This window comes from Pezoporus flaviventris, unplaced genomic scaffold (genome assembly GCF_033815535.1).
Source record: "Pezoporus flaviventris isolate CSIRO_AGI_PZ_B2104156 unplaced genomic scaffold, CSIRO_AGI_Pfla_v1 ptg000007l, whole genome shotgun sequence".
Taxonomy (NCBI): domain Eukaryota; kingdom Metazoa; phylum Chordata; class Aves; order Psittaciformes; family Psittacidae; genus Pezoporus; species Pezoporus flaviventris.
The window spans coordinates 42,763,070-42,781,384 of NW_026892555.1; the positions used below are offsets into that span (position 1 = coordinate 42,763,070).

Here is an 18,315-nt window from a genome sequence, read left to right on the forward strand (position 1 = left end):
CAGATGTCTCCTGCAGCATGCAGACACAGGAAAACTAACACAGGCCTTCTGAATCTTGTTTAAAACACCAGACAAAAGAAGGGAAGAGATGGGGGAAGACAGCAAAGAGGGGGGCATTTGATACGTGGAAGCAGAGATAGCAATGCTGTCAGCTGCACTTAAAGTTGTTGCTCTCCAGAGCTGTGCAAGAATGAATACAGGGCTCAGCTGAAGCCTTAAGTCAAACAAAGCAGAGGGGCTGGATTAGCATGCACAAACAGCCCAGTGCTTCAAACATAAAAATACAGTCTGGGAATGACAGCACAAGGCAGCAAGGTCTGCAGTCTGTTTATGCCACTGTAATAGTTCCTGCAATCCATCAGATTTTGTACACCCAGAATGTGGTACACAGGAGTGTTTGCTATACTTCCTTAATAACACATCCAAGAGCTTCACTAGATAAGCACACAGAAGTACAGCTACCTCAGGGACACTCTGGATCACCTACAAAAGCATGCACACACACATACATACATGCAAGCACCTGTAAGTATGAAAACAGCCAATGAAATTTCCTTCAAAATGGGCACCATGGACTTTCGAGACTTCTACACCATCAAAAAGACACTTGAGTGTCAAAGCACTCATACGACTGACCACATCATTCCTGAAAATAATGAGCCAGTTCAGCTACACTGAGATTTAAATTCCCATCTCTCAGAATTATAAAGAAAAGTTTTCCCCAAGGTACTCTCAACCATCAAAGCAAAAGGAACATCTGAGCCAGTTAGGTATTAACTGAATTAGGATCTTCAATACAGATTTAAAATCAATGGGGTCATTGTTTAACTGGAGGCTTACAAGAAGCTAGTTATAACGCGGATAGCCACAGCTCATCCAGAAACATGCTGTTTCCTATTCCAATAATCTGAGCAGATCATGAGAACAAAGTTGAGAGGGAAACTATTGTCTGTGACTTAGGAAAAAGCTTCAAAGCTCCATTTCTGGATCAGAAGATGCAGGGACATCCCTGCAGATGGGATGCAGCAGAAAGCAGCTGGTGCACAGGTTCAGTTTTGTCTAGCAGCTCAGGTATAAATCATTCCACCTTGCTGATATGAACACAAAAGGCATCTGTTTCTGTACCACTACTGACGGCAATATTTTGATTAATAGTTCTCACCTCAAAAGCCCACCTGAAGAGTCCTGCTAGAAGAGACCGATTCTACCCAGAAAAGTAAGATTCTAGTTTTTGGGAGACAGGGAGGAAAGAGTCAGGGAAGGAAGAAGAACGCTGCCCAGACTGGTTATGCTGTCTGCATCCTTAACAGTACTCCAAGATCCAACTGGATAAAGCCCTAAGCAACCTTATCTGACCTTGCACCTGAGCTTGCTTTCTGCAGGTTGAACTGGAGACATTTTTAAGTCCTTTCCAACCTGAATTAGTCCATGAAGTACATATTTAGAGTAAAAGTAAGCTTGTGAGGGTTCTTGTATACATTCTAGTAAGTTTTCTTTGGTAATGGACTGAAAAAAATAAGTGCTTGCAATAACATGGTCATATCATCACCCTTTATCAGTGTTAAGTCATCAGTCTGACAAAATGACACAAATTCCATTTGCCATAATAATGATTTCCTACTTTAAGATAACCTCTTTTAAATTCTGTTACACAATAATAGTTCCAGACTCAATTCTAATTACTGAGCCAATGATAGTCACCATTACCATTATAATGGATCAAGAGAGCAAGGACATAAAAGCAGGCCCGGAAAATACTGGCCTACTCATCTTTTAAGTGATCTCTTCAGAATTTCATTATGTTGAATCCCCCTCAATGTAATGCCACAGAAGGGAAGAGTTTGGTTTTTTTAAAAAACAAAGTTAAGATAGTATTAAATCCATGAACTAAGCAACTAAGTGAACTTTATTCAGACAAATAAGAAGGCCTCAAGTAAAAGACATACACCTACATACATTCAATGTGCAGGAAGGACTTCTCAGATGTGTTCTTCACTCAGGAAAAATCCCAAAATTAACCTTTTGCACAACATTACACAAATTTTTTGCACAAGACTCAACATGACATCAGAATGCCTGCTGTCAGGGCACACAGACTGAAGCACAATAGAGCTGAGAACACAGCAGTGATCCTTTTCACACTTTAAAAACACATAAAATAGACAACTGAAAAAGAGAATTGCCCTATCAGCATTCAGCAAAATTCTTTGGGGATACTGGTATTCTCTATGTATTTAAATGAAACAAACTCTTAACCATGCTAGGTTTTTGGATGAATTTTCAGCCAAATTAGAAGTTAAGATCAGCAGATAAGCTTAATAATGTGCCCTGCAATAAAGAGGGTTTGCTATAACCAGTTAAGCTTTATTAATGCTGCAAGTACAGAAGACTATCTAATTCCTACACATCAGCAATATAAAGGGTGAAAAATTCTATTCACACCAGTCAGAGATAAATGTTACTTGCCTTGCCTATAAGGGAGGCATATCTGGCTACCCACTAGCAACTCGTAAATAGAGTTGCTAGTTTTATCAAACAGGAAAAAAAAAAAAAACATACTCTGTAAGATACCAAAATGATATACTCCATAAAACCACTGGCCCACTATAAGCGACTAAGTTAGTCCCTTAAATCTCATAAGGGATCTGAGTATGATGAGTTGATGCCACACTTAGTGTACAGGGCCAGAGAAAGTAACCGGTTTAGGAGGTAGTATGGCAGAAGACATGAACTGACCTAACAAGAGCACTAGATTTCATTTAATCCCTAGCATTAAAATATCTAGAAGTTGAAAATAATTCAGAGAGTAAAAATTCTTACGAAATATGGAACTTCAAGCTCATGAGACAAAATCTCTGCACAAGTGTGGCAAAAAGCAGTCACTTCCAATGCATAAAAATGTTAGGTCAATTCTGAGGTGATTACATAGTGCTCTTCTGGAAAAGAAATATGCTGAAAAAGATAACATTAATGTTTAATTGTCATTTTAGCACCACAGCCTCCAAGAAAAAGGTCAAGCAGGCATCCACAACAGGCAACTGAAAGCACAGGAACTCGCAGAATAAAACCATCTGGGATCAGGCCTTCACAAACCTTTGTCCTGCACCATCTTAAGCAAAAATTTAACCAGTTATAGGTCAAAGGAAAGTTAACAATTAAAAAATAACTCTCCCATCCCCTAAAGATATATAAAGGAAAGCAAAGCATGGCCATGTCATACATTGCATGTTTTCTGCAAAAAATTCTGAACTGAACCAAACCCCCAAATTAGCTAACAGCTGCTCCCCACAAGGCCAGCTTCAACTTATCTTCCTCAGTGTCCTCTGTCAAGCAGCTTCACATATCAGAGGTGGCTAGCTGATAGGAAAGACACAGCATAAGGACTTGGAACATAAAGTGAAACAGGACTGTAGCTTTGCACTCTACAGATAAGCAAGAGTTTTATCTTCATATGAAAACAATACACAAAGTGCTTCTATGTAGTTAAATATAACTGACTAGAAATAAATGTCAAAATAGATCTATTGGTATATATGGGGGAAAAAAAGCCGTAAAGTTATTCATCTTTTGACATTTCCCATTAGAAACCTAGTCCACTCCTACAATGGGTAAATACTACCATAAAGAAATTTTGGCAGCAATCCTAAACCTCCAGAACCTCTTGGTATTTGGCATATTTTGAAGTGGGGTAAAATAAACTTCATGGTCTTTTGATTATCCACACACTCCATTAGGTTCCAAAGATTCAGTAAATACCACAAAAATGATGATATATCAACATTCGGCTTTTTTTCCTTCCCTGACCATGAACTAGGCCACAAAATTAACAGGCCTTTTTAAAGAATACTTATACAGCAAATGACCTCCTAGAGTGAACACTGCTTTTCTATTCTGTCTTGGAAAGTTCTCCAACAGCCTGGCTGCAATTTTTTTGTAGGAAACCAGCATATCCCAAGAAAAGCAAAACAAAGACTACAACAGGCACAGTGATCACTGGGGATTTACCCCCCTGCATATGCCAGATTCCCAGAAGAAAGTTTACTGGCGAGGCTGACCACCCACGAAAATTCTCACAGCATAGTACTGCAACTGGGAAGAGAGAAAGGGAAATTCACATAGGCATCCTCAGATTCCCAGTGTACCCACCTCTCTTGCAGTATCACAACTTCTGGTTAGGGCTAAAACCTTTTTATTACAGTATGGTTGCATCTGAAAAAGGCCTCTCATGAGCACCATCTACTAATATGAACGTGTTTCATAACATTTATCCAACTCTCCATGTATATCGGGGTAAGTCATGTTGGTATAACAAAAGCAGAACAACTTTTACTGCTTGCATAAATCCCAGTTCTCTTTTCTCAGGTTTATGCAGACCTCCTTATGCGATCTCCCCTGATGCTGTTGCCCAGCACTTGTGCTATTTAAAAATCACATCTTCATGAACCTGAAAACTACTTGACTAACCCTTGCTGAACTCTGAGCTCCAGATGCTGAACTGCTACTGACACACGTAGGCAAGCGGAAAGCTTGGTCACATGTGTCACCCACCACAGCAGCTGGCATGCTGCCATGCTTTACGGCCAGACCATCATTCTCCATCCACACTCTCTCACAGTGATCTTAATAGAGAATCTACATCTAAATTTAAACGCGGTTTGGTGAATCTTCAATGCACTTCGGTAGGAGCCCTCCGCGTGCCCATCTCTGCCGCCGGCAGGAGCCCGGCCCGTTTCCCTCCCTCGTCCGCGGGCGGCGGCACACCTCCAGCCTGCGTGCCGGGGCAAAGCAGCCCAGCCGCCGCAGGGCCCCGCCCGCGGGAGGCGGTGGCCGGACCGGCGAGCGGGGCCGCGCCCCGGGCCGAGACCCGGGAGGCTCTGCCCAGGCCTGCGGCGCCCTCTGCCGGGGCCCTACTGGCAGCGCCACCGACAGAGCGGGCTCGCGGCGTTCCGGTCCGGCACGCAGGCAGGCAGTTAGTTGCGTGAGTCCTCACCGGTGCCACGGCTGCCCGAGCAATGCCCTCGGCTTCCTCCCGGCCCTCCGCCACCGCCTCGTCCAGCTCGTTCCCGCTGCCCCAAGCCCTCTCGCTGGGCTCCTCCGAGAAGGACACTGGCCCTCCTCGGCCTCCCCCAGGCCAGGCAAACCTAGTCCCTCCACCCTGCCCGCTGGTGCCAGCCCCAGCCGGCTGGGTAGCCTGGCTGTGAGCCTCTGCCTCGCATACTGGGGAGCATGGCAGGCACCGGAGGATTCAGCCAGCCTCCAGCGCCAGAGGTTAAATATCACTGTGCCTAGCGTACTGTCAAGTCTGGGGTCTCTTAATACAAGTCATTTCGCTGTTGGATACTAAATAAAGACAAAAACTTCTGCTATTTCTTGTATGGTTGACACAGCATGCCTTCTTTGTAAATAAAATTATATTTTCTCCATATATGTAACATATGTAATAATAAAATGCTACTAAATCTTAGCAGACAAGATTCTTGTGTACAGAATTCCTTCTGCAAAGATAAGCAAAATCCTCACTTTCCTCCAAATTAAATGCAGTCAAATATTAATATTCTCCATAATTATAGCAGAAGCTTCTTTTTTTTTTTTCTTGAAAGAGTTTCTTACCTTACAAAGCACATCATTCCCATCATCCTCCTCTTTGACACGCAAAGAATTAAGATTTGTGCAGGAGTCTGAGTCTGATATCTCCAGTGAGCTATTGTCTTTTTCTGATCCATCACACCTGTCGGTGGAATCACTATCCTGCTCCCAGTCAATGAACTCCAAGTCATCTGAAATACAGTATTTGTATAAAGAGTTTTTCTTAATCACCATGTATTATTCATAACCACAAGGTCAGAGTAACACTACAGTTATCCCAAACTTGAGAAAACAAATGCAATGTTATTTTTTTTTGCATATGTTCAACTGATCTTTAACTATTTTGTAATCCTGTCTCTCATAAAATCTGAATTGTAGAAGCAGACAATGTTCCGTGAAAAAAGATACAAAAATTACATACAAATAAGATTTCAAAGCACTACTGCCAAAGATATTTAACTGAGGTAGGAAGGGGATTTTTAGTTTAGTAGTTATTAGCTTTCCTAGGGTTAAGTGCTTTGTTTTGGGGGCATTTTTGCCCAATTGCATTTGATTTACCAGTGCACCTGTTCAGAAATCAACTGCTCTAAGCAAACATCTCAGACAGTGATCTGGAATAGCTGAAAACTTAGTGTAAGTTAACATCTACTATTAGTGGTAACCCCCTCACAGAAATAAAAAAGCTAGTTGAAATGGTCACTTCCTAAAACACCATGGCTAAATACACACATCAGCAAAACAAGCCTCTAAGTACATCAGGGAGAGGGTTGTTTAGGATAATTCAACAGAAATAGGCACAAGGAAAGACATGGTATTTTCAAATAACCTCATACTTCTGAGGAGCTCCTGAAGGCAGTGGAAGCCTGAGCTGCTGTAGCAGCCTCCCCACCCTTCAGGTCCAAGTGCCACAAGGTACTGAGAGGAAGAATGTATTTTGTATAAGTGAGCATGTTTGGAGGAGAATGGATGAAAGCTTTTTTGGGTTTGCTTTTCTGCTTCTGTAAATGGCACATTTCTAACACCAGAAGAGTTGTGTGTAGGGGAGAGGCAGCAGAGAAAGGAGGCACCTGCAGAATGCTCCAAGCATCTGTACAGACCTATGAAACCATGGCAGTACCTTCTGGACTTGGCAGTGCTACTATAGTCTAAGTCACTAGTTTCTTCATGGAACTTCCAAACTCTGAAGTCACCCAGAGAAATAAACAGCTCTGGTGTTGCCTGTTTTTTCCACACACATGAATGCACTTCTGTCTCTAACTACGAGAAAGCTTCATCAGAAATTTTAAACACAGACATGGGTGACCAGGCAGAACACACAGGTCTCTGTGGAAGATGTGTGGCAAGCTGCGTGTAACTTGTGGTAGGACTATGAACTCCTTTATAAAATACCAGGCAATCAGTTTTATCTTGTCTTTCTCAGATACTGTTGCCATACTTACAACTGTACCTACACATGCACACACACACAGAGAGATACATGTGTACAATACTGTAAATAGTATATAAGATGGTTACTTGGAAAAGCATGGAAATTACAGTTCATTTACTCCCCACTGCTTTCAGTAACTGCTTTTAATATATTCTGGGTTTTAGAAGGAAAAACAGGAAATTATTTTATTGCCTCAGTACTTCAAGGAGATAACATAATGCATCAGGGTTTCTTCATCTACACAAAGAAACAAGTTTTGCTGTCTTACAAGAGTAAAAACACATCTGTGTGATGGAGAGAATTAAAGATTAAAACCTGCAGGATATACTTGCAGGAGACAAGTCCAATAGAATGATATTAATGACAGGTTAGAAAGATTCCTTGTGAGCATTAGACTGCAGTCTAGAAAATTGTAGCCTTTCCATTTCCAAAAGAAGGAAAGAAAATTACTAGGAATTACAAAAGATGACCAATAGATAGGTCAACAACAGTGCTGTATCAGTGACAAAAATATGAATCAAAAGAGGAAGAGTAAGAATTTTTCTTTTAAACCTAGGGAGCATGTTTACCTGAATTCTCAACACATCAAACAGGAATTAAATTAGCCAATTCATTTGCTCAACTCACAGTGGTGTTTGAACACTTTGCCAGACTTCCAGGATGTGAAGTCTAATTGTAATACTTCAGATCTAGCTTAAGAATTACACAGCTAACCTGATTTATTTTTCACATTGAAAATACCTCCTTGCAGTTCTAATTCAAATTATACATTATCCTAAGTAATGCTTAAACAACAGCACACAAGTAAAGGTTTTTTCAGTCTCCAGCTGCACTTTTTAATCAATTTCTGTCCCTGCTGTCATCCTGTGCTCCATAAATTAGAACAGAAGTCCTAAGAATAAAATTCATGGTTGTCTGCACAGCAAACCACGTTTGTAAAGCAGGTTGTGGCACAGTATCTGTACCACAGCACAGAGATGGAAATAGTACAAATAAACTGTAATATACTGAAATGAACTGACATGCTTTATTCAATGCTGTCTAATCTGGCCAACTAGGCTCCTTTATTCCAAGGTCCAAAACTTTTTGTACAGAATTTATACTAAGAGCTTATTCTATACTCAAAATTGATGGAAAAAAAAACTCCAACTGATTTAACCAAATTAGGATTAGATCATGTTTTGTCAGAATGACCTCAGAGTCATTTCATTTTAGCACATGACAGATCTGCTTGCATTTGAACTTACCTTCATTGCTTCTGTCCTCATGACTGCTAGGCAAATCCTCTATTTCGGAAGCATGATTTTTTTTGGTCTGTAACCTTGGAACCAATGTTTTATTTCCATCGTCTGAAAAATCGCTGCCACTAGAGGTCCATGTTATGCCCTCAGCTTCCTTAGAGCTTTCAGCAGCAGCAGATCCTTTAAAAAGAATTGCAAACTGTTAGATTGTTACAGAAATGTCATTTTGTTAAATTTAAAATTCTTAAATTATACTGGTTTTGAACTGGAAAAGAAGTATCAAATCTGTCACCAGGCAGACAGCAATACTAGAGCATTAACTCACACATACTTCTTACACATATATGTATTATTTTGGTTCTCCACAATAAATGCTCACACTTCATTTTATACAATGAGGCTATCACTTTGTCCTTCACCACAGTGAAGACATACAGTGTCTGACAGTTTTCTACAAACAGTCCTTTTAAAATGGTAAGTGTCCTTTTAAAATGGTAAGTGGATTAAATAAAGACTGTCCTTAGAACTCTGAGTTTGGAATTTCTCCTACTTATACAAAGAACAACAAAAGACTGAAAGTACTCCATCAGCAGTGACTGCTCTCTGGTTTTGTCCTGAGAGAAAAAGAATTTAATCTCCTCAGGAGTAACAAATAAAGAGCTGCATTTTGGAGTGAGACATTTGAATTCAAAATATCTTTATTATTTTAAATAACAAGGAGAAAAGGATTGATGCATGGACCATACATAATTAGCAATCATAGGAAGGCAGAAGATTGTATTTTCTATCACTACTAAAGCTTTTTAGGTAAATGGAAAATTAGACAATTATTGGAGATTTGGAATTAGGCAGGAAGGCCCAGAAGAGAGAAACACAACCGCAACTTCTTCTGCAACACACAAAGATTGTTTTCAAAAACCTGAAGTACAATTTTGAACCCCAAAAGGTGACCAAGGTCACCTACTTGACTCCAACAGAAGCAGCAGAGGTGCTGGAGCATCCTCTTTCATTCTTCTCCTCGAAACGGGAAAAAATGGAGGGAATTAATAGGTCCTTCTCCTCTTTATTATGCCTAGAGTTCTTTTTTTTTTTTTTAATCACAATATTAACAGACTTGGGTGCATATAAAAGACAATGAAAGCAGGAGGTTGGCAACATTCTGATTTTCTGTCTGTTGTTGCTCCTACTTACAAAGTATCTGTTTTTCTCTCATGCCTGCTTGTCTATCTCTAGCAGAAGAAAGAGTAATTTCACCCACTGACTAGACAGCTAAGGGCTGTTTTTCATTCTCCTCTTAAAAATGTGAAGAATTTAAATATCCTGTCCCTGCTGGAACATGCACTATATACAGCATTAACGATGCTTCCTTCACCTGCTCAAGAGCAATAGCTGAACTGCCTGCAGCTTTGTAGGATATATTTCTGGCACTCCAGGTGAATAGAGGAGCCCAATCACAGTAGCATCACAACTGTGCCTCTTACCAAAATTAGCTTCTGATTACAATAACAGAGAGGAAAGCAAACAGTATTTTGAGCAAACTTCTTACTTGCTAAAGGGCTAAACAGCACTAACATGAAATAGTTATACCTCCTGCACATTCAGCAGATGTTAACAGTGCTCCAAGATGCTTCTTAATCCTGGATTTCTTATCAGTAGGTCTCAGGGACTATATTAAAAAGAGACAGATTTAATCACCATGACATTAAAGACAATTTTAACATGTAGCAATATACTCAAAACTGTTGCTATTCACCTCCCCCAACTTAGTAGCACAATTTCAAGTGAGTTTTTCTATCTTCTGCTAAACTGCAATATAACAAATGAAGTAATAATGCATGAGAACAGTATCATAAAATCTGAATTTTCATTGTTTTGGAAAATATAAACTTCTCATGACTATGACAGGAATCACATCTGACCTTGTGAAGAACTAGAGCCAGTATTTTCAGCATTAAAATGTCAAAAGTGGGCAGGAAGAGCACGCTTGATAAAGCATGTGCCCTGATCAAGGGTTATAGAAAGAAGCACTCACTGGCCCTGTCTCTGATTTTATTAAATCCCACAAGCAATGCAATACTGACTGCTCAGTACCAGAGGAAGAAATAGAAAAGCACCTTGATTGAAAATGATTTTCATCACAAAGCACTTCCTACTCAATGCTGGCTGAATGACCATCTCTGTTCATGACCAATGAGACCAATACACACACAAAACTTAAGTATAATTTGATATATGATCCAAAAGAGCATCTGCACCTAGATCTGCAGGGTCATCAAAAAACAGGATTTTATACAGCAAATTCATTACTGCAAGCATACTCTTTAGAATGGCTGAAGAAAGTGGGGTTGTTTAGTCTGGAGAAAGCTCAAGGGGGGACCTTATCACTCTATGACAACCTAAAAGGAGGATGAAGAGAGGAGGTGGCTGGTTTCTTCTTCCAAACAAGTGATGGGACAAGAGGAAACAGCCTCAAGCTGCACCAGTGGAGGTTTAGATTGAATATTAAGGAAAATGTATTCCCTGAAAGGGTGGTCAGGTACTGGAACAGGCTTCCCAGGGAAATGGTGAAATCATCATTCGTGGAAGTGTTCAAAAACAAAACAGCATAGGTGAGGCCCTTAGTGACATGGTTTAGTGATGGACTTGGCAGTACTGGGGTAACAGCTGGACTTGATGATCTTAACGGTCTTTTCCAACTTAGTTGATCCTATCTAGCAAAAAATCTTCAGATGAGAACTAGAATCTTTGTTCTGTATTCTGTAGGAAATGCAGCACTCCATCCCAAAAATCAAATAACTTTTGTATCCTTTAGTGTATCATTGAAACTTTCCAATTGATGTTATCTAGAATATAAAAGGTTAACCTATGTTCAGAAAACTATGAGTTAAGACAATGCCCTCATGTAACCTTGGTTTCCATATTTGTCTACTTTGACATTTGTAAAAATATGCTGTTCATTGGGAAACAAAAAAGGGCAACATCTTGTAATGCAGTCAAGCATGGAAACTGGTTTACTGTCAGTTTACATCTTTTTCTTACGCCACTAAGCCAGCCTTTTACCTCCTGCACTGAAGTGCTCTGAAAACCATCCCCACACCTAAGCCACGCATTGGAAACTGAAGTAGCAGCCCCTGATGTCCTGACATTTGACTTTTTCAGCTGTAGGGGTGTCTCATCTGGGAAGGATGTGCATTCCACGTTCCAAAATCGCTTCCGCTATGAGGGAAAAACAAACCCATTAAAGCACTGTGTACACGCAATTCTGTTAAGTTTATTTATCTAGACTGCCCCTTAGTATTTTCTGAATACTTACAAACAAATTTCAATTTTTGATGAGTTGGGTGAAAAAAAGCCCTGAACAGTTGCAACTATTTTTATGCAACACTAAATACTACCACCACCACCAATGTCATGGGTAACTTTAATTTTTGGTAAGTATATTCCTTTCTGTTGCCTAAGTTACATTTGCATTACCTGCCAACTGCCAGTGAAGCTGAAAATATTACCCTGAACAGGAACAGCTCTGCAAAATATACTTTAACTAAATAATTCCTTGAAATTTGCATTTAAACTGATTTAATTCTGTTATGCAGGGGGTAAAATCAGATATCCCTATACAGCCCTCCATTAAAAAACAACCCCCCCAAAAAAAACCAAAAAACCCCACAACCCAATCCAAAATTCAGACTCTTTCAGCTCTAAGAATAACATTTGATTTCATAACCATTACCCAAAAAATAGTAGATTAAGTGTTGCCTACTCCTTATATGGGATGCCAGGAGTCATTTGGATTAAGGTAAGTCGTGGAACAGGATGCTGATTGGCATCAATGCTTATCTACATCATAGCATCCTGCTATGCATCTCATGCAACAGATTTTAATGCTGAGAATAGCTGAGGATGAGAATTGCCTGTTATCACATTCAAAGTTATCTTTCAGATTCTACACTAGTTTCGACACATAAATTGATCTTGAGCATGATAAACATCTTAGCCCACTATACTACTGAAATTTATCTTACAAAACATTGACTATATTATCTGCCCGAATGCGTCTTTCTTCTTCTATTTTCTCTCAACCAAGTATACTTCTTACATATATTTAAGAATTACTCCAAAGTTACGTTAATCATCATATACATATTCAGCCAGGCTAGTCAATAAGGACTAACACACACTTTAAACTAAGAAACATATGCAAAGAAAGAAAGAAAGAAAAAAAAAGTCTGCCAACTTTTGTCCATTTTGTAACTGACAATGCATATTTTTTTCCTCTACATCGTTTGAGTACTCAGCAGAATGAAACAAGTACTTCCCAAAGGCATCTTACTTCACCCTCCAGTCAGCCAGTCCTATTGTCACCGTGTGTAAAGTCAAACAAGTGGGCTTTACAGTTTCCTCTGACAGTAAGTGACCTTGCCAAGATCCTCTTCTAAAATTGCTGTGGATGTTTACACCCCAAAGCAGCTACTACAAGAGGTCATTATCACCAAAGTCAAACTGTACCCATAACTACTCCCACAGACCTACAAATGAGACACAGTACAATCTTGAATCTGATGTGGTATTAAATAAGGAATCGAAAACACTTTAAATAAGGACACAATGTCAAGTAAGGAGGCTATAGCAGTTGAAACAAGAACATTTAACCTTATAATACAAAGATAATCTAAACCCTGCCTTCCTCCCAGTGAAGCTGCTAGTCCAAGCCTCGATCTCCAGAGACATGAACCTGTACATTGTGCTATCCTCTTGGTAAGTACTGCTGTCTCTGCACAGAAGAAAGCATGGACAGGGCAAATATTAACAACTGAAACACATCAAGTCCCCTTTTTTGGTTCTGCAGGAATATGTCACAGCAAGGCCTCACTCCAGTTGGAGGCATTTACTTTACCTTCATGTCCCCCAGAATGGACCACTTCTGTTAGGGTCAGTTAACAGTACAGCCAGTCAGTGGTGCACCAAGGCTCAAAACCATACCATGGCTCTAGTTTAGGGTTTATTTGCTTGTTAACCTTACACATATAAGCAGGGCTTCCAGCACTGGCTGTTCTCACAGCCTCTAGATTTCGCAAGATACATCTTGCAGACAAAAATTCACAGCACAAAATACAGTTCACCTATTTCTTAAATGGCACACTCCAGTTTTGAAGAATCTGTGCCAAAAATAGCACTATGACTTGCATGTGAGTTTACAATACACTGCTTTTGATGGTCAATTAAAAGCAAAACTAGTCACAAATAAGTGAGAGTCCAGAAATGCATGCACAAAGAGTTACATGAAACAGGCTTAATAATCTATTTCTATTGTTACAAAGCCTAATAAACACAGAGCTAGAGAATTATCCTCCCTTAAGTTTCTCATCCATGTTATTCTTTAAATCATGACACTCCCTCACCAACAGAATCCTTCCACTTCTCTCTACTGTGCCATACTGATGGAGCAAAGAGTCAGGGGACAATCAGCAGAACATAGCAGAAGTATGGCCAGTAGAGCACAACTGTCGAGATGTGGAAAAAAAATGCTATATGAGAATCAGCAAGACAAAAGCTACATGCTAATGCCCTCTCCCTTAGTTAAGAAGGGTTAGGGTGCATATAGAAAGGCTATGCTTATAAAAGAAGATAATCTGAAGGCCGCACTGTTCCCAAAGAAATGCAGTAACAACACTGAGTTCTCTTTAGTCTTGAGTCATAAGGTTAATCATAATTTTTTTCCTCTGGCTTAAAAATGGGGCACATAAAGAAATCTTGTGTAATTTAGTAATGTTATGCATAAAGGGTCTAGAGACAAGCCTTAAAAGAGCTACAGCATGTAGACCTGGCATACCTCACAAAAAAAATCAAGATTTATTACAAAACTAGTCAGGCAAAGAATCTTCTGAATTGCACAGAGCATCTGAAATCTCTGGTCACAAAAGCATTGCATTTTGTCTCTGGAGCAGTTCCTTACAAAGGAGTGACAAAAAAATTACTCCTGCTGGTGTCAGTGGAACTGGGATCAAGCCGTCCACATAAAAGGCACCACAAGCAATCCTTCCCCCATTACTCCTTTAGTTATTTCCAGTGAGATGAAGGTAAGTCAGCCTACATGGGTGTAGATGTAAGGAAAAGTGAGACATGCTGAAAATTCAATTAGCGTAACAGTTATGCAACAGACTACTAAATGTATGGGGTTTTAAACAGGTGGTCCTACCTAGAACATCTCCACTCAACCAGTCTTTATTGTTCCTCATGCTAAATACTTGTTACCTAGAAGTACCCTATAGTGACAGGGACTGTATGCTCAAAGACTACTTACAATACAGCCCTTTTCACCCTAGGCAATTACTTTCCTGGGGCTACTCCAAAAATCATGGAATGAACCCCCAGGAAAACATGACCTATGCAAGCTTAGTTAAGCAAGAATATAAATTAATATATGCTGACATTGCAGAAAAATAAAATCACAGAATAGGAATACTATTGAAATATATTTTGTATTTATAACTGATGCCAAGCAGTTAGAGAGAAATTTGCATTCTATCAAAATGGTTAAAACAGAATTATTTTAGAAAAGCTTTCACAAGATTATTCAAAACATTTAGGATACAGTATCAGTATCATACCCTTTTCTGTGTTACCAGGTTGATTTGGGTTTTTACATTGTTTAATAGTCAGTAAATGGAAAAGACTGCTGTCTTTTCACTTGACCTGCAGAGTTTTCATTGACAAAGTAATGAGGAACATTATCTGTGTCTGCAAAATAAACTACTATTATGAGAAGCTGTCATCACATTACAATGAATTGATTAAACCTTAGCAGCTGAAGTGGGCAGGTTTTCACAAGTCAAGAACATCAAAATTTTTCAAAGAAAATATGTAGAGTGTCTGTATTGAAGAGTAATTTTAATGTATGTTATTTGAGGCTTGATATTTACATTTACTTCTATAAAAATTATTTTAAAATGTGGTTCTATTTTAAAAAATGGTGTAGAATATTCAGAATTTTATTTATATCCTAAATGGGAAATGAAATGCTACAGAGTCCAGATCTGTCATTTGGACTCTGTATAAAGCAAACAACCGTGCTTGTCTTTCAGCAGCACCTCAATATTAGAATAAGCACTGCAAATCAGAGACAGCATCCTAATGACCATCCTGCAGACTCCATCAAACACAAAATACCACGATAAGGAGACTGCAAAAAGCAGCATGGGGCCTTCTCCCTCTACTCCCACCCATGCTCAGAGAAGCTAAGCTGGTCAAAACAGTATTAAGCCTAACAATTTTGACAAGGTTTCCTCTTACAGGTTTCCTTTCCCGGCTGTTTTCCCTGACTGCAACCTAATAAAGAGGCTGAATTACACTTTCCCCTCGGCACAGCTGTGATTCTACTGTGCAAGGATGAAGAAAAAGGCACTGGAACAGGTTGCCCAAACAAGTGGTTAAGTGCTCCACCCCTGGCAGGCCACGTTGGACAGAGCCGTGGGTGACATGGTCTAGTGCGAAGTGTCCCTGCCCATGGCAGGTGGTTGGAACTGAATGATCTTAAGGTCCTTTCCAATCCAAACCATTCTATGATTTTAAAACCTCAGAGTTGCGCAACCAGCACCACCACACATGCGGCGAAGAGCCCGTTTTCCCGCCCCCCTGCCCGGCGCACCCGTCTCGCCTCGGAACGACCCCCAGCGAGCTATACCCCTCCAGCAGCCCGCGGGGGGAGGCGCGGCAGGGCCCAGCAGCTGGAGCCTCCGGGCCGCTTCCCGGCAGCCCGCGCTCGGCGGGCCCCTGCTATCACCTGCCCGGACAAGGCGCCGGAACCCCCCCCTGCCCGGGGAGCCGGCTGAGTGTCTTTTACACCGGGGCCAGGCGGGGAGGGAGGAGCGAGCCCGAGCTGCGGACTCGCGTGTGGGTCTGAGCGGGCAGCAGGGCTGCTGCTGCTCCTCCGCCGCCACCTTTGCCCGCCTTGCCCTCACACCAGGGCTGCAGGAGGGGTCGGCCCTGAGGGAAGCGCAGGGCAGAGCGGCCCTCGCCCGCCACAGCCCCCTCCCGTCCCGCGCGCAGGTACCTTCCTACTGGGCATCGCCCCCTGACAAGGCAGCCACGTCCGCGGTCACGTGGCGGGGGAGCCCCGGGGGGCGGGGCCAAGAGGATCCCCCCCCCAAGCGCGCTCCCCCTGGGAGGTGAGGCGGGACAGGCTTTGTGTCCCCGCCTCCTACAGCTTTGGCGCCGAGAGAGTCGCGGCTCCTGATTGGGCGGGCGAGGCGGAGCGCGGGTGACGTTCCTCTCCGGGCAGCGGCAGGAGCTCCTGAAGACAGGAAGGACTCGCTGTGCACATGCGCAGCGCGGCGGCTATTGGATCGGTTGGCGGGGCGGGATGGGGGTGGCATCTGTGAGGGAGGAGGGCCGTCGCTCTCTTCATCCGCGCTACCCTATTACCGCCGTGGTGCGGCGCCCTGGCAGCTCTCATCATTGCACATCTTTCTCTCCGTGCCTCCCGTCCTCCGGAGTGCCGAGGCGAAGGCCAGGTGCCACACCCTCGCCCCGCACCGGGGTTGCTGGTTGACGGCCGGCTGAGTGTGAGCCAGCTTGTGCCCAGCCAGCCAAGAAGGACAACGGCATCCTGTCCTGCAGGAGAAATAGTGTAGTGATCATCCCCCTCTGGTCGGCCCTAAGTGAGGCTTCACCTCAAATACTGTGTGCAGTTCAGGGCCCCTCACGACAAGAGAGACACTGTGCTAGAGCAGATCCAGAGAACGGCAACAAAGCTGATGAAGGGTCTGGAGCAAGTGTGATGAGAAACAGCTGGGGTTGTTTAATCTGTAGAAGAGAAGGGGGACCCTGTTGCTCTATGCAATTATGTGAAAGGAGAATGGAGAGAAGTGGGAGTAGGTCTTTTCTCCCAAGTAACAGGTGACAGGATATGAAGAAATGGCCTCAAGCTGTGCCAGGGAGGTTTAATTTGGATAGTGGGGAAAAATTCTTCATGCAGAAGGTGATCAGGTATTGGACAGACTGCCCAGGGAAGTGGTGGAATCACTGTGCCTGGAAGAGCTCAAAACCTGTATAGATGAGGCCCTCAGTGACATGGTTTAGTTGGTTTAGTGGTGGATTTGGCAGTTCTGGGGTAGCAATTGGACTTGATGATCTTAATGGTCTTTTCCAACCAAGTTGATTCTATGATTCCTCACAGTGTAGCAGTTTCAAAGGAGGTATTAATGGTCTCTGCATGCACCTACCAACTGGCCCTCCTGAGGCTCACAGAGTTTTTCTGTCGGGAAGCACCATTGCTGGCACTGCATCCCTTTACCCTGCCCCCACTGAGCTGTGCCCCCAGGTTGGTTTCCTGTGGAGCTGGGGGAGGCTGGAAACAATGAGGGGCGACAGGGCCAAGGTCACCTATTCCTTTGTCTGATTTCTCTGGGACTGATGCGGAGAGCTGTGGCTGAACTGCGTGTTGCAGGAGAAGTTCTCCAGCCTGTGTTTCGTCTCTGTATCCTTCATGATAGCCAAGTTCAGTCAGGAGTAAACCTCAAAAGAATGGTGCTGTTTAATGCCACAAGGAAATAAAGCACTGGGATATAAACACTGGCTAGATATCTAAGGAAGTAATGTCTGAACATAAGACACTTCATGAATAATGTTTGCTGTTAAGCCATTAAGAGTTTTAACTCCCAAAACCACAAGCAAGCTGATAAATTTACAGGTAAAAAGGGTAATGTCAGTGCTAAGATGTAGCTACTTGGAATTAAAACTGCTTGGAATAGACCTTCTCTTCCATTGCAACTGAAGAGGAAAAAAAGGCTGATGACCTTTTAAAATGCTTTTCTTCTGATGCAAGTGGAAACACTGGCAGAAAAGAGATAGATATGTAATTTTTTCTTGCTTTTGTATGTTCTTGAGAAGTTCACTTAGGCTGACAGTGCTGCTGTTAAACAGAGTTAAGAATAATAAACAAAATAATTGTATCTCAGAATTTATGAAGCACATTTTGATAGAAGGCACTATATGGCTTCATTTTTATTATTAAAACCCTAATTGCATGTATCTAAGTTTACAGTTTGTATTTGTTGCAAG

The 18,315-nt window shown here is 41.8% G+C and overlaps 1 protein-coding gene across 2 annotated transcripts in view; it reads right to left on the reverse strand.

The window, feature by feature from the left end:
* The window catches only part of SPIDR (scaffold protein involved in DNA repair), a 204,213-nt gene extending 187,817 nt beyond the window's left edge, over positions 1-16,396 (reverse strand). For both annotated transcript variants that reach the window (XM_061448525.1, XM_061448526.1), the window contains exons 1-5: positions 16,307-16,396; positions 11,317-11,472; positions 9,844-9,922; positions 8,263-8,436; positions 5,611-5,777 (exon numbers count right to left, since the gene is read on the reverse strand). In XM_061448525.1, the coding sequence (XP_061304509.1) occupies positions 5,611-5,777; positions 8,263-8,436; positions 9,844-9,922; positions 11,317-11,472; positions 16,307-16,321 (591 nt within the window). In that variant the 5' untranslated portion in view covers positions 16,322-16,396. The remainder of the gene's footprint in view (positions 1-5,610; positions 5,778-8,262; positions 8,437-9,843; positions 9,923-11,316; positions 11,473-16,306) is intronic.
* Between the last annotated feature and the right edge of the window lie 1,919 nt (positions 16,397-18,315).